This window comes from Lutra lutra, chromosome 2, assembly GCF_902655055.1.
Source record: "Lutra lutra chromosome 2, mLutLut1.2, whole genome shotgun sequence".
Lineage (NCBI taxonomy): Eukaryota > Metazoa > Chordata > Mammalia > Carnivora > Mustelidae > Lutra > Lutra lutra.
The window spans coordinates 59,796,773-59,815,290 of NC_062279.1; the positions used below are offsets into that span (position 1 = coordinate 59,796,773).

An 18,518-nucleotide genomic window follows, 5' to 3' on the forward strand; every position below is an offset into this window, starting at 1 on the left:
TCCAGTCAATTTCACCCAGCTGGCAGACAGAGGCGGGGACAGAAAATCTGAATGGTTGCCTTAAAAGTCTATGATTCTATGTTATTACCAGGCTCTTTTGATTTTTCCCTCACAGGCTCCCCACAAGGAAGGATTCCAGTTCTGACCTATCATTAGAGGGAGATTAGGTCATAAACACTACTGATTCAACCTAAAGACAGTAGGGTTTTCTCAGGGAAACCAGCACAGCAGGTGGCCCACAGGGCTGGGGACATCAGTTCACATCCCAGCTCCAGCCTGACTTCAGCACTCCCCCAGCACCCACCTCCCACCCCACTTCCTCCAAGTGCTAACCAGTGCCCTATGAGGGCGTTAGCCAAGTACACCCTCCCAGGACACCAAGGACAGCAATTGAAGGAGGAGGCCCGTTTTGGTGACCTTAGCTCAGCCCCAACCTATTTCTTTAAGTTGTTTTTTTTTGTTGTTGTTGTTGGGGGTGGAGGGAGGCACAAGAGAGTAGCAGGCCCAGGGAAAAGCAGGCTCCCCACTGAGCAAGGACCCTGATATGGGATTCGATCCCAGGACTCTGGGATCATAACCTGAGCTAAAGACAGACACTTGGCCGGCTGAGCCACCCAGGTGCCCTTCCTGTTTGATAAGCTTCTAGAAGCCACCTGGCTACAGAATCCATACACCCCAGGCCCGAGACAGTCTAATCCTCACCCCTCTTCACAAAGAGGACAGGAGAGAGCAGGAAGCAGAGGGCAGAGGGCATCTCTATCTTTCAGAAAACCTTGACAGGGGGCGCCCAGGTGGCTCAGTCTGTTAAGCATCTGCCTTCAGCTCAGGTCATGATCCCAGGGTCCTGGGATTCCAGTCCCACATCGGGCTCCTTGCTCGCCGGGGAGCCTGCTTCTCTTTCTGCCTCTCCCCCACACTCACACTCACTTTCTCTTACAAAAATAAATAAAATAAAATAAAATAGAAAACCTTGACAGATAGTTTCAGCTGAACACCAACTGCTGGAATAAGATCCCTAGATCCATAGCTTTTAACCCTGGCCATTACCTGGAAGTTTTAAAAAACTAATGCCCAGGCCACCTAGAACAATTAAGTCAGAGGTTCTGGCCTCTGAAGTTTGTGAAAACTTCCCAGGGGAGTCTAGTGTGCAATTGAGGTTTGGAACTACTGCCCTGGTTCCCCCCAAAATTCCCTTCCCTGGAGAGGCAGCCTCAGCCAGAGCCCCAGTCCGCCCCCCACACCCTCTCTATCATTAGGGGAACATTTAGTCACATTCAAAGAAAGCTGCCTCCCAAATGGGTTGACCAGAAAGAACTCTAATTTCCACTCACTGTAATTACCCTTTATCATGACCATGGCAGTTAGGACGGCCTAAAATCAAGAAATTTGGGTAAATGGCTTCACCCAACAAGAGCAGGAAGTTAGAGGCAGAGCTCTCAAACCCAAAGAAATAATCCTTTTCCAAGGGAAAAAAAAAAAAAAAAAAAAAGGGAGGTCTTCTCCAAGAGGACAAAGGGGCATGCAGCCCAAATGGAGTGATCTGAGGCCAGAACTATGAATGGTAGATAGGAAAACGCAAACACCTAGGCCAGCCACTCCCTAAGACAGGCATCTGTCCCTTTAAAACACTGTGTGTCATTAATTTTGCAAATGAGGACAGGGTATTTAGCTATTATGGGCTTTCCGGAAAAGCCAAGCAAAGCAGTGGAAACCTAGGCAGGGAAAAGGACATGGGTGCTCTGTCCCAGTTCCTGTCTTGAACAGGAGAGATGACACAAAAACCGCCCCAAACTTCCCACGCGGTTAGGAGTTTTCTCCAATGACTAAGTGGGTATGTCCCTACTTATTAAACGTCCTCTTCCTCTACAACTCCGCTGTGCAGGGAGCAGTCACGTGGCTGGGTAGGGAAGGGAAGCAATGGGGAAGGCAATGTGGAATGGGGTGGTTTCCGAACTGGGCTTCCCCAAACCCTAGGATTCCCCAGAGGTAGAAGGGCTGTCAAGACAGGGAGCACAGTGAGAAAGGGGTGAGGACCTGGGCTCTCCCACAGCCAGAGCAGCTCTGCCTTCAATAGCCTTATCTGCCAGGTGGTGGGGAGCAGGAGGGGGAGGGCTGCCCAGGTAGGATTTTACGTGAGAAGAGGGGTCCCAGGACAACGATGTTAAGCTATGAAGGCCCTTGATCAGGCAGCCAGCAGAGGCAGCGTCCACACAGCCTAGGTGCCCTATATGAATGGACAGGGCATGATCCGTGCCTTCCAGAAGTCTCTGCCCAACTTACTGAGCCAGGACCTAGAACAAGGGTGTCCTCGGACACATATGTGTCATGCAGGCTCTAACTTAGCCACATGGAACCCTGATGCCATAGTATACTGACCACTGAGCTTATCCCTCACCATCCGGAGACTGGGAAGAACTTGCTGGAACTCAACATTTCCACTTCCCCGGCTACCACTCTTGGCTCTAGCTGTCACTGCAGGCAACAGGGTTGACAGGAAGTGCCCAAAAGTCTGAACAGCTCGCTCTATGGGAAGTCAGAGAATAGGCTCCGGGAGCATCAGAAGACTGAGACACCCCAAACTCTGAGGATTGCCGCCACATGTGATGCCATAGGGCCTACAGTCCCAAAGAGGAATAGCTCTGCTTCTGGAGGGGCCTTACCCTAAACCCCGAGGCCGATGAGGATGGCTGATCGAGCCCAACCCAACAGCCTCCTTTATGAAAACAGCACTTAGTAAAGTGGGTACACAGACCTTCGGGAAGAGCTGTGTCATCTCTCAGGATGCTTCACCTTTTCCCTCCCTTCCTCAATCCTGCTTAGCAGCTTGTAGTAGGTGATCAGCCCAAAATTCTGCAGGGAGTAGACACATTCTTCCAATCGTGCCGTTCCTGGCTGGGACTTACATGGCGCCACCTGGGTAGGCCCAGTCCCATGGGATCTGCTCACAGAGTGACCTCGCCCACATGGGCCTGGGGAGATGTGAGCAGAAGACAGGAGGAGCCTTCACCGACAGCCCATCAGCTAACGTGGCTTTCTAATCGCCAGGCCACGGGCAGATTCTGTGGCCGTGACTTTGGTCCTGGACTTTGAAACTTTAGTCTGATGTGGTCGGCCTTTTTTGTAAACATTTTCCAACCCGAGTCAAATGAATGGTGCAAAGGGAATAATCAAAGTATCAATTACAGACAATTCATATTATAGTGTGTGTGTGTTCACACGTGTGTCCTCATCAGAAGCAGGGAGCAAACCCACACGCCACATGGATGAAGAAATGACAAGCAGGAAATGTACCACAGTGACACCCCAAGCCACGTCTCCTGAGGAAAGCCTGGCCAGAGGAGCCCTGGGAAGCCACCTCGCCTTTCTGTCAGGCCTCCCGCCTCCACAGCCGAGACTCTGCAGAAAGGACAGAGACGGACCTGCCCAAGGGGAAGGCTGCTCCTCTCTCACAGTGGTCAGAGCTGCTCCTCAAACAGCTCAGACCCTGTGCGCCTAGAGCAAGCTCTCTCACAGGACAACTGCCTGACAGTGCAGCCCCGCCTCCTCCTTCAAGAATGATCCAGACAGAGGGAGAGGAGGGAGTGGTCCCTGATCATGACCTTAGTTAGGCCTGGAGCAACCGGGGCTCTCCCCTCCTGCCTCCCTCCCCCAACTGCCATGCTGGCTGACAGCAGACACAGGGGTCACTGTGGGAGACAGCTGCTTTCATCGAAACAGCCACGATGGACATCAGACATGCTAACCCCACCCCAGGATTCTCAGTCCTCTAGCAGCATGCTCAGATAAGTGTGAAACCAAGTCACCTTAGAGTCTCCATTCACTTATTCATTCATTCATTCAACAGGAAGTGACCATGGAGCACCTGGGGGGGTTGGAGACACACTGCTGAGTGCATGGGGAGGACTGAAATGAAAGGGGCAGGAGCCTTGACCAAACTATAACCCAGGAAGGATGCCCTGAGGGCCATGGGATAAAAACCCAAGGTCTGCCGAGGCACGGAGAAGCCCCTGTGGATTATGGTGAAGGGGGCTAAGCAGGGGCTCTGGGACAGAGTTAACACCCAGGTGGGCCTCCAGGGGTAAAAAAGCTTCCTGGAGGCAAAGAAAAGAAGGTAAGGGCATCCCTGGCTGAGGTGACAATGTGAGTCCAGACCCGGGCAGCAGCTCAAGTTCACATTTGGAGGGCTCTGCTGCCAGAGCTGAGTTCCTGGGCAGGAGGGAGCCACTGAGGGCTTCACCGGAGGGAGACCGCACTTATCCCCACCGTGCCAAAGAGCCCAGCGTGCAAGGACAGGTGCAGGCTGCAGAGACAGGATCCCAGAGGCAGTGGGGAGGCCAGAGCTGCAGGTGTGTTTTCCACGCCCACCACCCACACCAACGCAGGGGATAAGTGTCCACGAAGAACGCCCTTCCCCCCACCCAGGGCCTCACGTTTCCCGTCTATAAAATGGACGTAACCATTCCCATCTGCTTCCCGGAGATGCTGGGGTCTTCCCTTTGATGATCATAAAGCTCCCGGGGAGGCGAGCAACACTCCCCCCACGATGCAAAGCCAACCTCCGCGCCCCCGCCCCTGGGCTGGAAGGGGCCCACAGGGCACGTCTGGAAGCTCCGCCCACCCATCGCTGGATGGAAAGGGCAAAGTTGCCGGCACCGAGAGCCCCTTACAAAGATCTCCTTGTGCCATTCTCAATGGGAGGCTCTGTCTGATGGCAATAATATTATTTTCTGCTGCTGACGTGTCACCTCCATTTTTAAACTTGGACAGCTCAGCTACATTTTCCACCTTGGGCAGCGCCGATGCAGACAGACCTGAGAAGCACGCGGCAACGCAGAGAGATGGGAGCAAGATGGGTGTGGGCGGGGGGTACCAATGTACTTCGATGGCTTATTTCTGCAAGTGTTCACTGCAATCTTTTCAAGTGCCCTGAGCACTTCCGTTTGGCCTCCAGACTCATCAAAAATCAAGCTACGATCTCATTGAAGGAGGAGGTCGAAGGTACCAAACAAAGTCACATGAAGCAGCTAGTTCTTTCTCTTGTCCAAACTGTCTCCGTAAAGTGTGCCCGTGCCAGGGGACTCACTGGAAGCCACTGCAGAATGTATGACCGGCAAGCAGAAAAAACCCTGACTTCCTCACCTGTATTATTCCCACTTCCTAAGCGAAGGGCAGGCTGGTGGGCATTCAATAGAGGTCAGTAACCACCCGTGCTTATTTGCAAGGTAGTTACTATTTTTGTCAGGCTATAAAAGCAGTGGAGTTTGGGGTGTGACAACTCTGACTAAATCCCCACAATCACTTTCACTCTTTGGGGTTTGCTCATTAAATTCCCTTACTCTTTGCCTTGAGTTGCATGCATCACAAGCCCTATATTAAAACATGATCACAGGGGCGCCTGGGTGGCTCAGTGGGTTAAGGCCTCTGCCTTCATTTGGCTCAGGTCATGATCCCAGGGTTCTGGGATGGAGCCCCACGTCGGGCTCTCTGCTCAGCAGGGAGCCTGCTTCCTCCTCTCTCTCTCTGCCTGCCTCTCTGCCTGTTTGTGATCTGTCTGTCAAATAAATAAATAAAATCTTAAAAATAAAACAAAAACAAAAACATGATCACATTCTGCCCAATGAGGAGGGCAGATGGTCCAGTCCAACTCCTCACCTTCCCCTTCATTCTGACCTGCCATAAGGACATCTGCTGACTGTTCTCAGCCCCCAGGCCAGGGGCAGGACTGGTGGAGCCGTCCCTTGTTCCTGCTCAGAAGGAGCCCACCCAGAAGGAAGGGAAAAGAACCCCAGAGCTGCTGAGGAGGAAGGTCAGAAAGAAAGTCAGGGCATCGGCAAGAAAGGATGTGCCCTGGCTCGTGGTGAAGGTGGTGAAGGTGGTGGAGGATGGAAAAGCAGAGAAGAGACAAGAAGCAGAAAGAGGGACAAAAATGGGTCGAGTATAAGGAGCGAAAGGCACATTCAGGGATGCAGGAGAGGAAGAAACAGAATGATGGGGTCTTTCAAGCAAGGCTGAGAGAAAACAGGGGTTTTACACATCTGCTGAGCAAAGTGTGTTGGATCAGAGGCAAACTGTCTCTGAGCTCAGTGAATCACCAAATGTGGGAGCTGAAAGGGACATCCGAGGTCCTCTGGCACAAATCCTTTACTGTGCAGATGAGCAGCCCTGCCAAGGAAGGTGACTTGCCCGTGGTCACACAGCAACTTAATGCTGGACGGATCCCAGAATGTCAGACTCCAGGTTGGGGGCATTTCCACCAGGAAGTGCTCCTACCTAGCCATCCCTCCAGTGAGAGCCGTCACTGGCCACTCACTCGGGAAATATTACTTGTGGCTTCTTAACACTCTGTGACCAACGTGAGGGCCTACAGGGGCCTCAGATGAATTCCAAATGGAGGCAGATTATAACCTTGATGTGGCTCTGGAGGCTGACACCCAAGCAGTCTGTGCTTCTCAAAGCTCGAGTATGGCTCTGCAGCCAGCCCGAGGACGGGCAGCCATGCCTACTGGCACCAGGTGAGGCCTAACAGACGCCACTAACAAAATGGCAGCCTTCTGCAGGAGATCAGGATCCTGAGGTGTGTACAGGGGATCCCCTCACCTCTTGAGAATGGCCCCCATTAGGTTAGAAGGTGATGTGTGCAGCAAAAAAAATAAGTAGTAAGACTTAAATCTGCAGGCTCTGTCCTTAGAGAGCTGAACCAAGAGAGAACGGTCCCTCATCCTTCAGGCACTCTGGAGACCAGGACGAGGACTGAGAGAAGACCCGGAATGCGCAATTTAAAATGTAAGGGAACTCAAACTACAGAGGGATGGCAGGGTAACATTCACCTAAGTGGTAAGGTAGAAAAGAGGAAGTGAGAGACTAGACCATGAAGTTACAGAGGAAACGACCATCATTCTGGAAAATAAGCAGTAAAATGGGTTTCTCTAAAGCATGAAATAGGAAAGTTCTTTCTACTTTGACCCTCTTCTGAACTGAATTATAAGTTTTGAAGATAGACTATATATTTACTTTCACTCTCAGAGAAACTTGTTTTTTACCTATGTGTCTGAAGGGCCACCGTGTAGCTTGCCCACCTCCTCAAAAAAAAAGATCTGTTACAGGGACACAGGAGACACACTGGAAATTGACATGCTACAAGCAAACTCTTAACATGCGTGCTATAATTCCAGGAAACAGACTTTAGATTCAGATGAAGGAAAAGCATGAATTCTTTGGAGCGATGCATGAAGGACACCCAGCTGTTGGTGCTGGCAATTTTTATATCTAAATGACAATAATATCTGTGCGTCCCTCTCCAAGCAGGACTGTTCAATTCCATTTATGTCAAAGCCAGGCCATTTCCCCCATTTGATTTTCTCAGCAGTAGAATGGAGGCTGTCACTTCAACATTTCATTTACCGCACCCCATCTTCACTCCAGGAAGATACACCGTCAGGAACTCCTTAAAAACCAAAATCAAATACTTTGGAGCAAAGGCTCAAAACAGATAGCTTTGACAATTACTCCAAAGGCTATGTCTTTAAAATGACCACAATCAAATCATATTTTCAGGTTCAGGAAGACAAAAGTTCAAGCAGAAAAGCAAGAAGTCATTCCTTCTATCCTACCAAGATTCTCTAGAACCATAACCTCCAGTTCACCTGGACAACTCTGAGTTGGACATGAAAAAGAGGACAAGGACACCAAGACAGATGGCTGGCCCCACCCCACCCCCTTCCACAGGAAATCAATCCACTGCTCAGTCCAGCAACTTTTAGAAGGAAAGAACCAAACAACAAAGACTCGTTTTCAAATGATAATGGCTCCCAAGCTCTAAGATTATTTTTTGTAAGCTCTCTTACTGATCATGGTGGTTCCCCCAGCCAGGGCTGCCTTGGTGCCTTGAAAGAAGTCATCAGCTGACGTCATTCCTTGGTCAGGCATCTGGAAGCGGGTATGGACATCAATCCCTCCAGGGATCACCATCCTAGAATGGGCTTCAATGGTCTTCACCCCTCCTGGCACAATCAGGTTTTCCCCTATTTGCCTAAATAAAAAGGATGGATGTTAACAGCTGTAAATGAACCATCCCCAGATCGAATGGCATCTGACAGACATTTCATGAAGCCAACAACCATCCTCCCCTAGGTTCTATAGACTTTTTGGATTATTGTTAATTTTCATAATATGTGCGCTTCCCAGTCCCAAAGTCCAATTAAGAGGCAAAGCAGAGCATACTAGAAAACGAAATTTAAATAAATCACCAGAAGCCCTGATCAAAGAGGTTTAGTTGCCAGAAAACCCCTATGATCAAAGGATAATAAGACCCCCAAGATATCTACAGAAAAGGCCACAACGCTTTCTCCTTAACACACGTAGTTGAACTCATTATCTCACATCAATTTCTCTCCAGGCCTGGCTACAGGTTACAAACATTTATTTTCAACCCTGAGAAAGCAGGGGTGGAAAGGCAGTAGGAGAACAAAGCAAAAGAAAAACAAAACAAAAAAAGTGAGTATGATGATTACAGCAATTTAAAAATCTGGAAGCATGCACTCACCAACCCAGATACTAAGGACAGAATAACTGATATTATGTTGGAGGACACGGATTCATTTCCAATTTTTAAAAAACATCTGGGCTACATCTTCCTACCAGGTTTGTTTGTTTGTTTTTCCCAAAAGAAAAAGTAATCAAGGAGGAGTCGATGAAGTTCTAAAACAAATTAGTGTTGACTAAAAATAGCACGCAGGCTTGCTCACTTCTAGGCCAGTATCATGCTGCCTTCTAATTGGGGGAAAATGGAACATGAAAGTCATGGTATTTGAGAGCCTGGAACGGAGAATGTCACAAGTGAACACACATGGAGAAAACATTAAATGAGGAAACGTTAAAACCTATTTTAGGTTCATAAATCAGGGTGTGAGTTTCCAGGCAACAGACACATCCACTCCAGTTTTCCACTCCTCTGGACTGGTTTGCTGCTAGCACTTGATGAATGTTGCTTATTTAAAAGATGTCATTTGCTACAGTGTTTGTCTTTAAACAGATGTGCTCCTTCTCCAGGGCCTTGTGAGCTGTCCCAATCCGGAGGGCAGGATACTGGTATATACTCAGCTCACTTAACCCTCTGTTGGTTCTCTTCTGCGACACAATAAACACAAGGGCAGTCTTACTTGTGTTTGTTGCCACTTATAGAATGAAACCTACCACGCCCTCAGGATGAGGCAGTACTTTGTTACTTGGTGAATTGTTAATTTGGTGTCCATGCCCACCCCCCCTCACCCCCCCACCCCCCACCCCGCAACTTGGATTTTAATTAAGAAAGCAGATGTGTTATCTTGGTAGAAGAGGCTGTAACACTCCATTTGTGTTTTAGATTGGGGCAATCTACCGAAACAACTACAGTCTAGGAAAACCTTTAATATATTCAATAGATAATAAACCAAGCATTTGAACTTGCAGCGAGATACTGTGTCACCTCAGTTAAAATAGTAAATTACATAACACATAAGGAAATGGGTGTGCATTTAATTGTGGCTTTGAATTCCCTAAATGTGAATTTTCAAGTTCACTACTTACCACCAATCAAAATGAGCTTAAACAGACCCTAAGTTAGTCAGTCTCTGAAGTCTCCAAAGTTTGATCCTATGTACGTGAACTGTAAGTAATGCTTAGGAATAAGGGGAAGGTATACAAATTCATCTCTATAATGAGTTATACTTACTTGATCAACCCATCTTCCATGTATATGTCTGCATAGAATGACTGGTCATCATTAACAATTTTACCTCCTTTGATCAAAAGACGATCGCTCTGAAACAAAGAAAGTAGTAAGGTCACAATTCATACCTGACCTATAAGAAACACTGGTACTAACTAAGACAATGAGCTAAAGACATATTTTTCACTATTCAAAAGAGATGCTCGGGCGCCTGGGTGGCTCAGTGGGTTAAGCCGCTGCCTTCGGCTCGGGTCATGATCTCGGAGTCCTGGGATCGAGTCCCGCATCGGGCTCTCTGCTCAGCAGGGAGCCTGCTTCCTCCTGTCTCTCTGCCTGCCTCTCTGCCTGCTTGTGATCTCTCTCTGTCAAATAAATAAATAAAATCTTTAAAAAAAAAAAAGAGATGCTCAAAATGAGTCAATTTTGGAAAGGTTCAGTGACAAAGGGGAACCTGATGGACAACTTATTTATCACTTGATGAGTCAGAACCTACTGGCAAAAGCTCAAAGCTTATCCTGAGTTTAAAAACAAAACAAAACAAAAACTATCCCTTCCCAGTTAAAGAAAAGAGAGAAAATGAAAGAAGACACAACAATCTCCTTTAAAGAGCAATGAAAACATTTCAGATAAAGAAGACAATATTTTTTTAAATAGCTTTAGGCTAAACGTCACTTTAAAAAAAAATACACCCACATGTAAGGAAGTCAATTCTTGGCAAGGCTGGTTGAGGGGGGGGGGATTAACCAAGTCTGTTGTCATGGGATACACTACACAAACACACTTGGTTCAACCATTGCAAAGTTCCATTTCAATACATTCTTTATATTTGCTTTTTATCTTTGAGGTAAATCACAGAGATCGTTACAGAGGAGGAGAAACACCATTCAAATACACACCATTTTAACTACCAAGTTGTTAAGAAAAAGGTAGAGTTCTGTGATCAAGTAGATGACATGGCAAGTTCCAAAATCTATACCGTTGATGCACTTGTATTTTAATTAGTGCAGAATATGTATCTATGATGATCAGCAGCACATTGAGGGCCAGAAAAGCAACAGAAATGTTACATTATGACTCATCTCTATCACAAATGCTGTTGCTGGAGTGGGATATCATGGCCTGTGTTCAGTGGAGATGCACCTGTATTCTTCCAGACTGAGCTACAAGTTGAACCACAGATGCTCTTTTAATATACAAAACACTTTAAAGGATGGCAATCACTTTGATAATGGTTAACTTAAAATTCAGTTACAAACCCAATATTCTTACTAAGTGCTACTTGTGCTTATCGCCCACCAAAAAAAGAAAATTATAGCAAATCTCTAAAAAATATGGGTGGTGGCGGGAGGAATGAATGAATGAATGAATGAATGAATAAATAATAAAAAATAGATATAAGCTGCCAGACACCTAAGGGAAAAAGATACTTTTACACATAAATGCACACACAGCCAGGTACAGAAAGTATTTATTGTTTCCCTAACATAATGAAAAACAGTTAAGATCATTTTAATTTTGTGCACTGTAGGGTCCTTCATCTGCTATAGACTTCAGAAACTCAAATGGGAATAAACAGTCAACAGTAATTTCTGCACTTTTGTTAGGTAAATGTAAAGACCTTTACAAACTGCTGTCATGTATCCAAAGTCACCAAAGCCTCAAAACTCATCTGTGAGGTGGGTGGGGCCAGATTCTTATTACTATTACAGGTAAACAGATGAAGGCTGACAGGTCAAGCCACTTGCTCAAGGTCACCTGCTCCAGTGGCCTTTTCTGTCTATAATGATCTTCCTTCTTTCCCCCAGTCTCCAGCTCTAACAGGATAAATCTCGCCTAGAAGGAGAAGCCTTGCCCTTCACTACCAGCACCCTTAGTCACTGTGGTACCTGTCCCAGCCATCACTGCGAATCCCCGAGCCAACATCATGCTAAGAAAAAAAAGAGAGAGAGAGAGAGAGACATCACAGCCCGTCCACTCTAGTGCCTTCCAGAAGGCTTCTTACATAAGATGCTGGCCATGATGATGGAGGGAGGGAAACCATGCTATAGGTCCCAAGATAATGCAACCAGATTTTTAAGAGTAGAGGGGGCGCTCTTTAAAATCAAAACAAATTTTTTAAAAAAAAGGTCTTGATTGTTTGCTTTTTAAAATTTTTTTCTCCCCACACTGCCAAAATGAAACTTTTTCATTCACGAAGACAACAAATTTGAGGCTTGCAACAAATCTGCTCCCCACCCCCACTCCCTAGACTCCTTCCTCCGGAGCAGGGAAAACATAACGTGGGGTCAGTGGCCCTGAGCCCAGCCCTTTAGGATCTCTGGTCTTCCGCCTTCCAGAAAAAGCTAGTTACCGCCCCCCCCTCCCCGCGCTGTAGCACAGCTTGGCTCATCCCATAAAGTCCTCCCGAGCACACGCCCCCTCCCCTGTGCATTTGTTTCCACGTCTCTCTCCTGCGGATGGGTGTGCCCTTGTGCATCCAGAGGAAGCCGGGGTGTCCGTGGCTAAGGAGGAAACCAGAGCGAAAGCGCGCCCTCAAATCCAGCACTAAACACATCTTGAGTTTACCAGGATTCTTTCGGTCTCTGCCTCAGCCCTGGGTTCTACCCAGCAATCAACTGCCCAATTCCAATTGCATATCATTATATAACAATGAATTTCGCTCGCGTTCCTCCCTCCCCGGGATTTTATTCGGGTATGTAGAGAACTAGGACTGGTGAAATTTTTTTCCAGGGAAAGATGGAAAGAGGGTGGGGGCAGGAGAGCGGTGAAAGCAAGAACGGGTGGTTCAGCGCTGAAGCATCGCAAATTCATCGTTTAGATGTGTTTTTGGTTTTATTTTGTTTTTTTTTTTTTTTCCCTCGTGACTTACAAACTAACCACCCCAGGCCCCAGATCCGCGCCGACACCTCCGACCGCTGCGATCATTGTCTGGCCGAGGCCAGGCCGGGCCATCTGCTCCGCACGTCGTGCAGCGCCATTACCTCCGCGAGCCCGGCTCTGAGCTGTCCCCAACGCCCACCCTCCAAGCCCGCTTTGTATGCGCCAACACAGGCGCCTCCTTGACTGCAGAAGGGGCAGAAAGACACAAGAGAGCGAGTTCAGAGCCCGTCTCGGTTCCAGCCCCAGCGAGGGCGAGGAAGCCGAGAGGGACACCAAAACCCAGCCCCTGATCAACAAAAAGCCCACGCCTGGCCCCCCACCCTCCCGTGCTCATCACCGCGTCCCTGTTTTTCCTTCCCGTTTCCACATCATCCCGGTACTCCCTGCCCTTTCCAGCATCCCTCCGCTGTCATTACGCCTCCGGGCTGAACCCCGCTCGTTTTTCTAAGAAGCCGTAGGAAGGCTCCAGAAAGCCTTTATGGTGGGGGCGGGAGGCACAGGGAGAATCCATTTCTCCATCTCCCCCATCCAGCTCCCGGAGTCCAGCCTCGCAGCACGCAGCCCGGAGAACAATATCCGAGCTTCAACCATGCATATGCAATCTGGCATCCATTTGCTTACACCCCGCAGGCCAGCACTGCAGCATCTCGCGCTGACAATAAAAGGATACAGCGGCTCTGGCGCGCTACCTAAGACGTCCTTTAATGCACTTACGCTCCTATTTTAATGCCTTACAAATCACGTAGCTTACAGTTCTCTATGATTGCGTCTCCCACCACTCCGATCACCTTCTTTAGCAACAGGAAAAAAAGAAAAGAAAAAAGAAAAGTTGTGTTCCTCTTCCAACCCCTCCTTTTAAAAAAATTCCTCAGATGTTCTTTGCCACAAAAGGTTGCTGCTGGCCGACGGCAGATTTCCCAAGTACCAAACTCACCGTGATGCGTGGAATATTTTTCTTCCCCTGATAAGACATCTCTCTCCTGAGAAAAAAATAATTTCAAGAGGATAGCTGTAAAGCAAAAATTGCCAGGAAAGAGATGGGGGTTTTTTTGTTTTGTTTTGTTTTGTTTGCAGGATTGAAAAAGATGCAACTGCTTAGCTGGTCTTGCTGATAGCAGATTTCAGGAACGTAAAGGATAAATGCAATCCTCTGTCTCTCTTTCTTCCTCTGCTCCAACACAGCCCCAGCTAGGGCGGAAAAAAAAGAAAGAGAGAGAGAGAACAGGAGGGAAAGGGGTGGAAATAAACTACAGCAATAAAAGCCTCGGTTCAAGTCGGCCACCGCGGCGCATGCGCCGCCAGCCACTCCCTTTCCTCTCAGGCAAAAGCCATCCGCTTCGAGAGAGACGAGCCCTGATTGGCCTCAATCGTGGGATATGCAAATGAGCGCAGGCGGGGAGGGGAGCGGCGCGAGAGCGCGAAATGCTGCAGTGTGCCGCCGAGGGCGGCGGTCGATGCGTGCGCCCGAGCGGGGAGCGCGCCTTTCGCGCCCTTTCTTTAGGCCGCAGCACTGGGGACTGTAGCTGGCAGCCGCCCCAAACGCAGCATCGGCAGCTCAAGGACAATGGAGGGGTGGTCATTACGGTCCGGGGAAGTCCAGCCCGGCGACCGCGGGCTTCGCCGCAGCCCGTGCGGCACGCACCCGCTCGCGCGCGCCCCGCTGGATGCCCGCCCGCGCGCCAATCCGCGGAGGCCGCCGCTGCAGCCCCGCGTGGGGTGACTGCGCCGAGCCAATGGCTTTGCTGGCGGCGAGCGCGCGACTGCACCGCCGGCCGGCGCCGCGCCGCCCGGGAGGGGCGCCCGGGCCCTCCTCCCGCCGCCCTCGCCCTTCGCGAAGGCTCGCTCGGCCTCCGCCCAGGAGTCGATGGGGAATTCAGAGGGCAGCGAGCAGAGGGAAGGGGAGCCGGGCGAATAGCGGCACCGCTCCGGCCACGCCCGTCCGTCGCCCAGCTCCCGAGAGAGGGGCGGCTGGACGCGGGCCTGCGAGCCGGGCTGCGCGGGGGCGTGGGGCGCGCTGCCGGGCTGCCTGGGGCTCCGGGGCAAGCTGCGGGAGGAGAGCTATCCTGAGGGAAGGCGCCCGGCTGCAGGCTGCGGTGGCTTAAGCCCTTCGTACTGCGAGCAGTGGAGGGAGGCCGCGGGAAGGAGGTGGTCGGCTGCTGGAGCTGGGAGACAGATGGGCCCTCAAAGCCCTTTGGTGCCCGCGGGCCGCGCGTTGAGGCCCAGTGTAGGGCCCTGCTCTCTTGAGCCGTCACGCCTGCCCAGGCCGGGTGCTCAGGTGGTGCCTGCAGATCTGTCCAGGAGAAACTTGGCAGTACGATGCCATGGACAGGGCCTCCACATCACAGTGGGACAGAAAGAGGAGATGAGCTGTGGGGAAGCAAGAGGAATGAAAGAAGGGGAAACTGAGTCATGGAGAAAACCCCCGAATTCAGAGTTAAAAACACAGGCCACTCTTCACTTCCCAGTCAGAGGCACTAGTTACGATTCAGAACGCGTTCCAGGCCTCCCTTCTTGGCGCTACCAGCCGAACGGGCCTGGAACCCCTCGGCTCTGCTGGTCCAAATCGTGTAGTGGCACTCTAACTGCAGAATCCTTGTAGGAGAAAGAAGCCCGTCCACTTGATCCCAAGCAATCTACCAGGGGTCTCTGGAGATGTTGTCCAGGCAAGTACAATGACTACAACATCTGGGTAGGCCCATGGCTTTGGGTTTCTCTGCCTGAGATCAAACGATAGATAGAACCTTCCATAATCCAAGCCATCAGGCACGCATGGGGGGAAAAAATAGAATCTATTTAATTGGCTCATCCTGCTCAGCAAAGATTAGCCAGATAAATACAAAATAATCCTGGGGCCACTGTGGGCCCACGTTCCAGTGTCTTTCTGCATCTGGCCACCTGTCTGTCCAGAAGATGTAAGATTATACTCTTTCACTCCTATTCTGGTAAATCCTGAAGTCCCAGAAAAGAGCCACAGGGAGCTTCATAGCTGGCTAATTCATTCATGTTCCAATGAGCTATGCATCTTGAAAACAAAGTAGAACCAACCCCTCCAACTATGCGATGTGCTAAGGGCAACGTGACTTGATGTCAGCAGGTATTGGTGTCAAGCTGTAAGGGTTAAAGTCACAAGTCTGAGAAAGCTAAAACATGCCCTCCTACCAGTGAAAGCCAACTGTAGGTTCCAGAAGGGCCGGGGGCAAGTGTTCAATTAAATCATGAGTAAAATACCACTAGGAAAGCAAGCACATAATGAGATTCAAATTAATTTAAAACAGAATGACTTCTAATTAAATTAAGATTCTTGTTAAATTTTCCTGCTCCTGAACTGTTTGATCTTAACAGATTTAACTGTATCTTGTTACCTACTAACTTGCCAATGAATAGTTTGCTTTGTAATAAAAGCTTTAAAAAAAAAAAGTTATTTATTTGAGCGAGGGAGAGCAGGGGGAGGGGTGGGGGTAGGGAGAGAAAGAATCACAACCAGACTCCCTGCCAAACGGAGAGCCCCACAAAAGGATCTGTCCCATAACTCCCAGACCATGACCTGAGCTGAAACCAAGAGCCAGAAGCTCAACCGACTGAGCCACCCAGATGCCCCGGTAATAAAAGCTTTTATGCCAGTCTTCTTTGTATCAACCTTACTTCTATAGCCATCCGAATGAGGTTCTTAGTCCATGACAACTGATATTTCCGCTCAGACACATCCAAAGATTTAAGGTTTAAATTGATCTGTCTGTTCTGGCTAGAGCTTAACAGTATTTGGCACAAAGAGGATACCAAATAGTTTTAATTGGCCAGGGAACTGTCTGCAATCTGCATTTCCTACCATACTTACCGCTCAATGCAATGCAGAAAAGTAAAGGGGGTGGGGGAGAATTTTCCACCCACTCTGCACCGATAGACTTGTTAATATACACTGTTTTTTCACATTGTCTTTAGACAAACACTCCATGAAAACTCCTGTATAGTTACAAATCCTTATCCCTGAACCGAATATTTTAGTCTATTCTCGGACATAATTTTTCCAAAGTTCTAAAAAATTAAATGCATATCAGGGAACCTGGGTGGCTCAGTGGGTTGAGCATTGGCCTTCAGCTCAGGTCATGATCCCAGAGTCCTGGGATCGAGCTCTGCATCAGACTCCCTGCTCAGCAGGAGTTTGCCTCTCCCTCTAACCTTTCCCCCATGCTCATGATCTCTGAATCTCTCAAATAAATAAATAAAATCTCTTAAAAATTAAAAATTAAGTGCATATCAAACATGAAAAGAGAGCATTGTACCCAGGTTCTGCATCAGTCTCTGACCACAGCCTCCTCTGCAACCTCGCCTCCCATCCCTTGACACCCGTGCCTCCATCCCCATGCTCAGGTGGTGCATATAGACAGAGACCAGCACACGTGCTGCACCTCGAGGCTGTGTGCCTTTGCAAATCCGTGCCCTGGCCTATGTGGTTCCCTTCACCTCTCTCCCTTGTCCCTCAACTCTTCCTCTAAAAGTGAGCTTAAAGCTCAGCTCCTCAGTGCTCTCTGACTCCCTGCTGCCTCCTAAAGCGTTAAGCACAACCTCCTCTCTCCACCGCTACTGGAACATGCATCCTTCTGTATTACAATTATTTGTCCTCTTCTTCTGTCAGAGTAGGACTCCTGAAAGCCAAGAGCCTGGCATTTCTTCTTGTGGTGACCAGTACCCTCCTCCCTGACCTGTGGCAGGGGTCCTCAGTGTTTAGTATAAAACAAAATGCTTTCGTGCTATTCCCAGAGAATTGCCATGTTTCTTCCATGTCACTGCCATGGTGAGTTTTCATGTCAGCAAAATCCCCAGCTCAGCCTTTCCCTTAGCACTGTCGCCTTGCTGGGTCTTCCTTCTCTCCTCAAGTCCCAGAAACTTCGAGAGAGCCTTGCCATAATGCAGCTCATTATTCCTTGTGTGGCCGTAGCTGCCTGAATTTTCAGCTAAGCAGCCCCTAAACAAAGCTTCCATGTACCACCACGCCTGATAAAATCCAGGGAGAGGGCATCCCATTCAGAACTCTAGAATCCTACAAGGAGCCTCGAGTCATTTTTCCCCAGAGCACTAGTTCTTAGACTGTTCATCGCCACCCTTCCATTACTCTTTCTACGTGCCTGCGGGGAACCCTTTATCACATCTCCAACCTACACCATGCCATCCTCCCTTCTGGCATGACGAGGCGAGCAGGACTTTCCATTGAAAGCTGGCACTCACAAAGACTAGGAACTCTTTCAAAACGCTTCCTCATGCCTCACCCTTTACAGGGCCTGAAGGTGGAGGGGGTGAGGGGAGGGCTCCAGAGGGATGACATCCAGTCAGGATTTTTAAGATGTCCAAGTTGTACAGACTGCCGGGAATGGGGTGAGGAGATGAAGGACCGGGGACACCACAGGGTGACTGGGCTGTTTTCGGTTCCTCAGCTGCCGGCGCAGTCTGCCGTCCAGCCTCAGACCGGGCCCACCACTGTTTTTGGTTTCAGCTTCCCCCTTCGGGACGCTGCAGTAGCTGGTTCTGCTTCAACGGCCCCCTCTGGGCCTCCCTCTGTGGAAGGGCAACATTCAGGATGTCCCAGAATAGGGAAACCCCAAAACAGACATTTTGACCAAAAGAACAGAACCTAAACGTGGCAAAGAAGAGAAGTACCCCAGGCCCCCTCACTGCTGCAGGACTGCTGCTGAGGGCTGCGGCCTCAAATGCACCCTGCAGAGGAGGTTAAAATTAATGCAGTGGTAAAGAGAAGGCACCAGAATTCTTCCTTGCCAAAAACTAAGGGCACTGACTAGGACACTTGAGCTGGAAGTGACACCGTCTCTGCAGATGGAATCTGGCCATAACAGTCGTTTTCTCTGGGTGCAGAACCCTGAAGGGGCAGTCCACAGAGGGACAGGCACAGGCTGCCCGGTGCAAGCCTTTCCAGCGGGTG

The 18,518-nt window shown here is 49.3% G+C and overlaps 1 protein-coding gene across 2 annotated transcripts in view; it reads right to left on the reverse strand.

Moving 5' to 3' along the window:
• The window catches only part of DPYSL2 (dihydropyrimidinase like 2), a 122,956-nt gene that overhangs the window by 56,462 nt on the left and 47,976 nt on the right, over nt 1-18,518 (reverse strand). Inside the window, exons 1-3 of one of the 2 annotated variants that reach the window (XM_047717537.1) lie at nt 13,521-13,879; nt 9,710-9,798; nt 7,845-8,029 (exon numbers count right to left, since the gene is read on the reverse strand). In XM_047717537.1, coding sequence (XP_047573493.1) covers nt 7,845-8,029; nt 9,710-9,798; nt 13,521-13,559 — 313 coding nt within the window. In that variant the 5' untranslated portion in view covers nt 13,560-13,879. Of the gene's footprint in view, nt 1-7,844; nt 8,030-9,709; nt 9,799-13,520; nt 13,880-18,518 lie in introns of those variants that run through there. The other variant, XM_047717536.1, reaches the window with a different exon arrangement.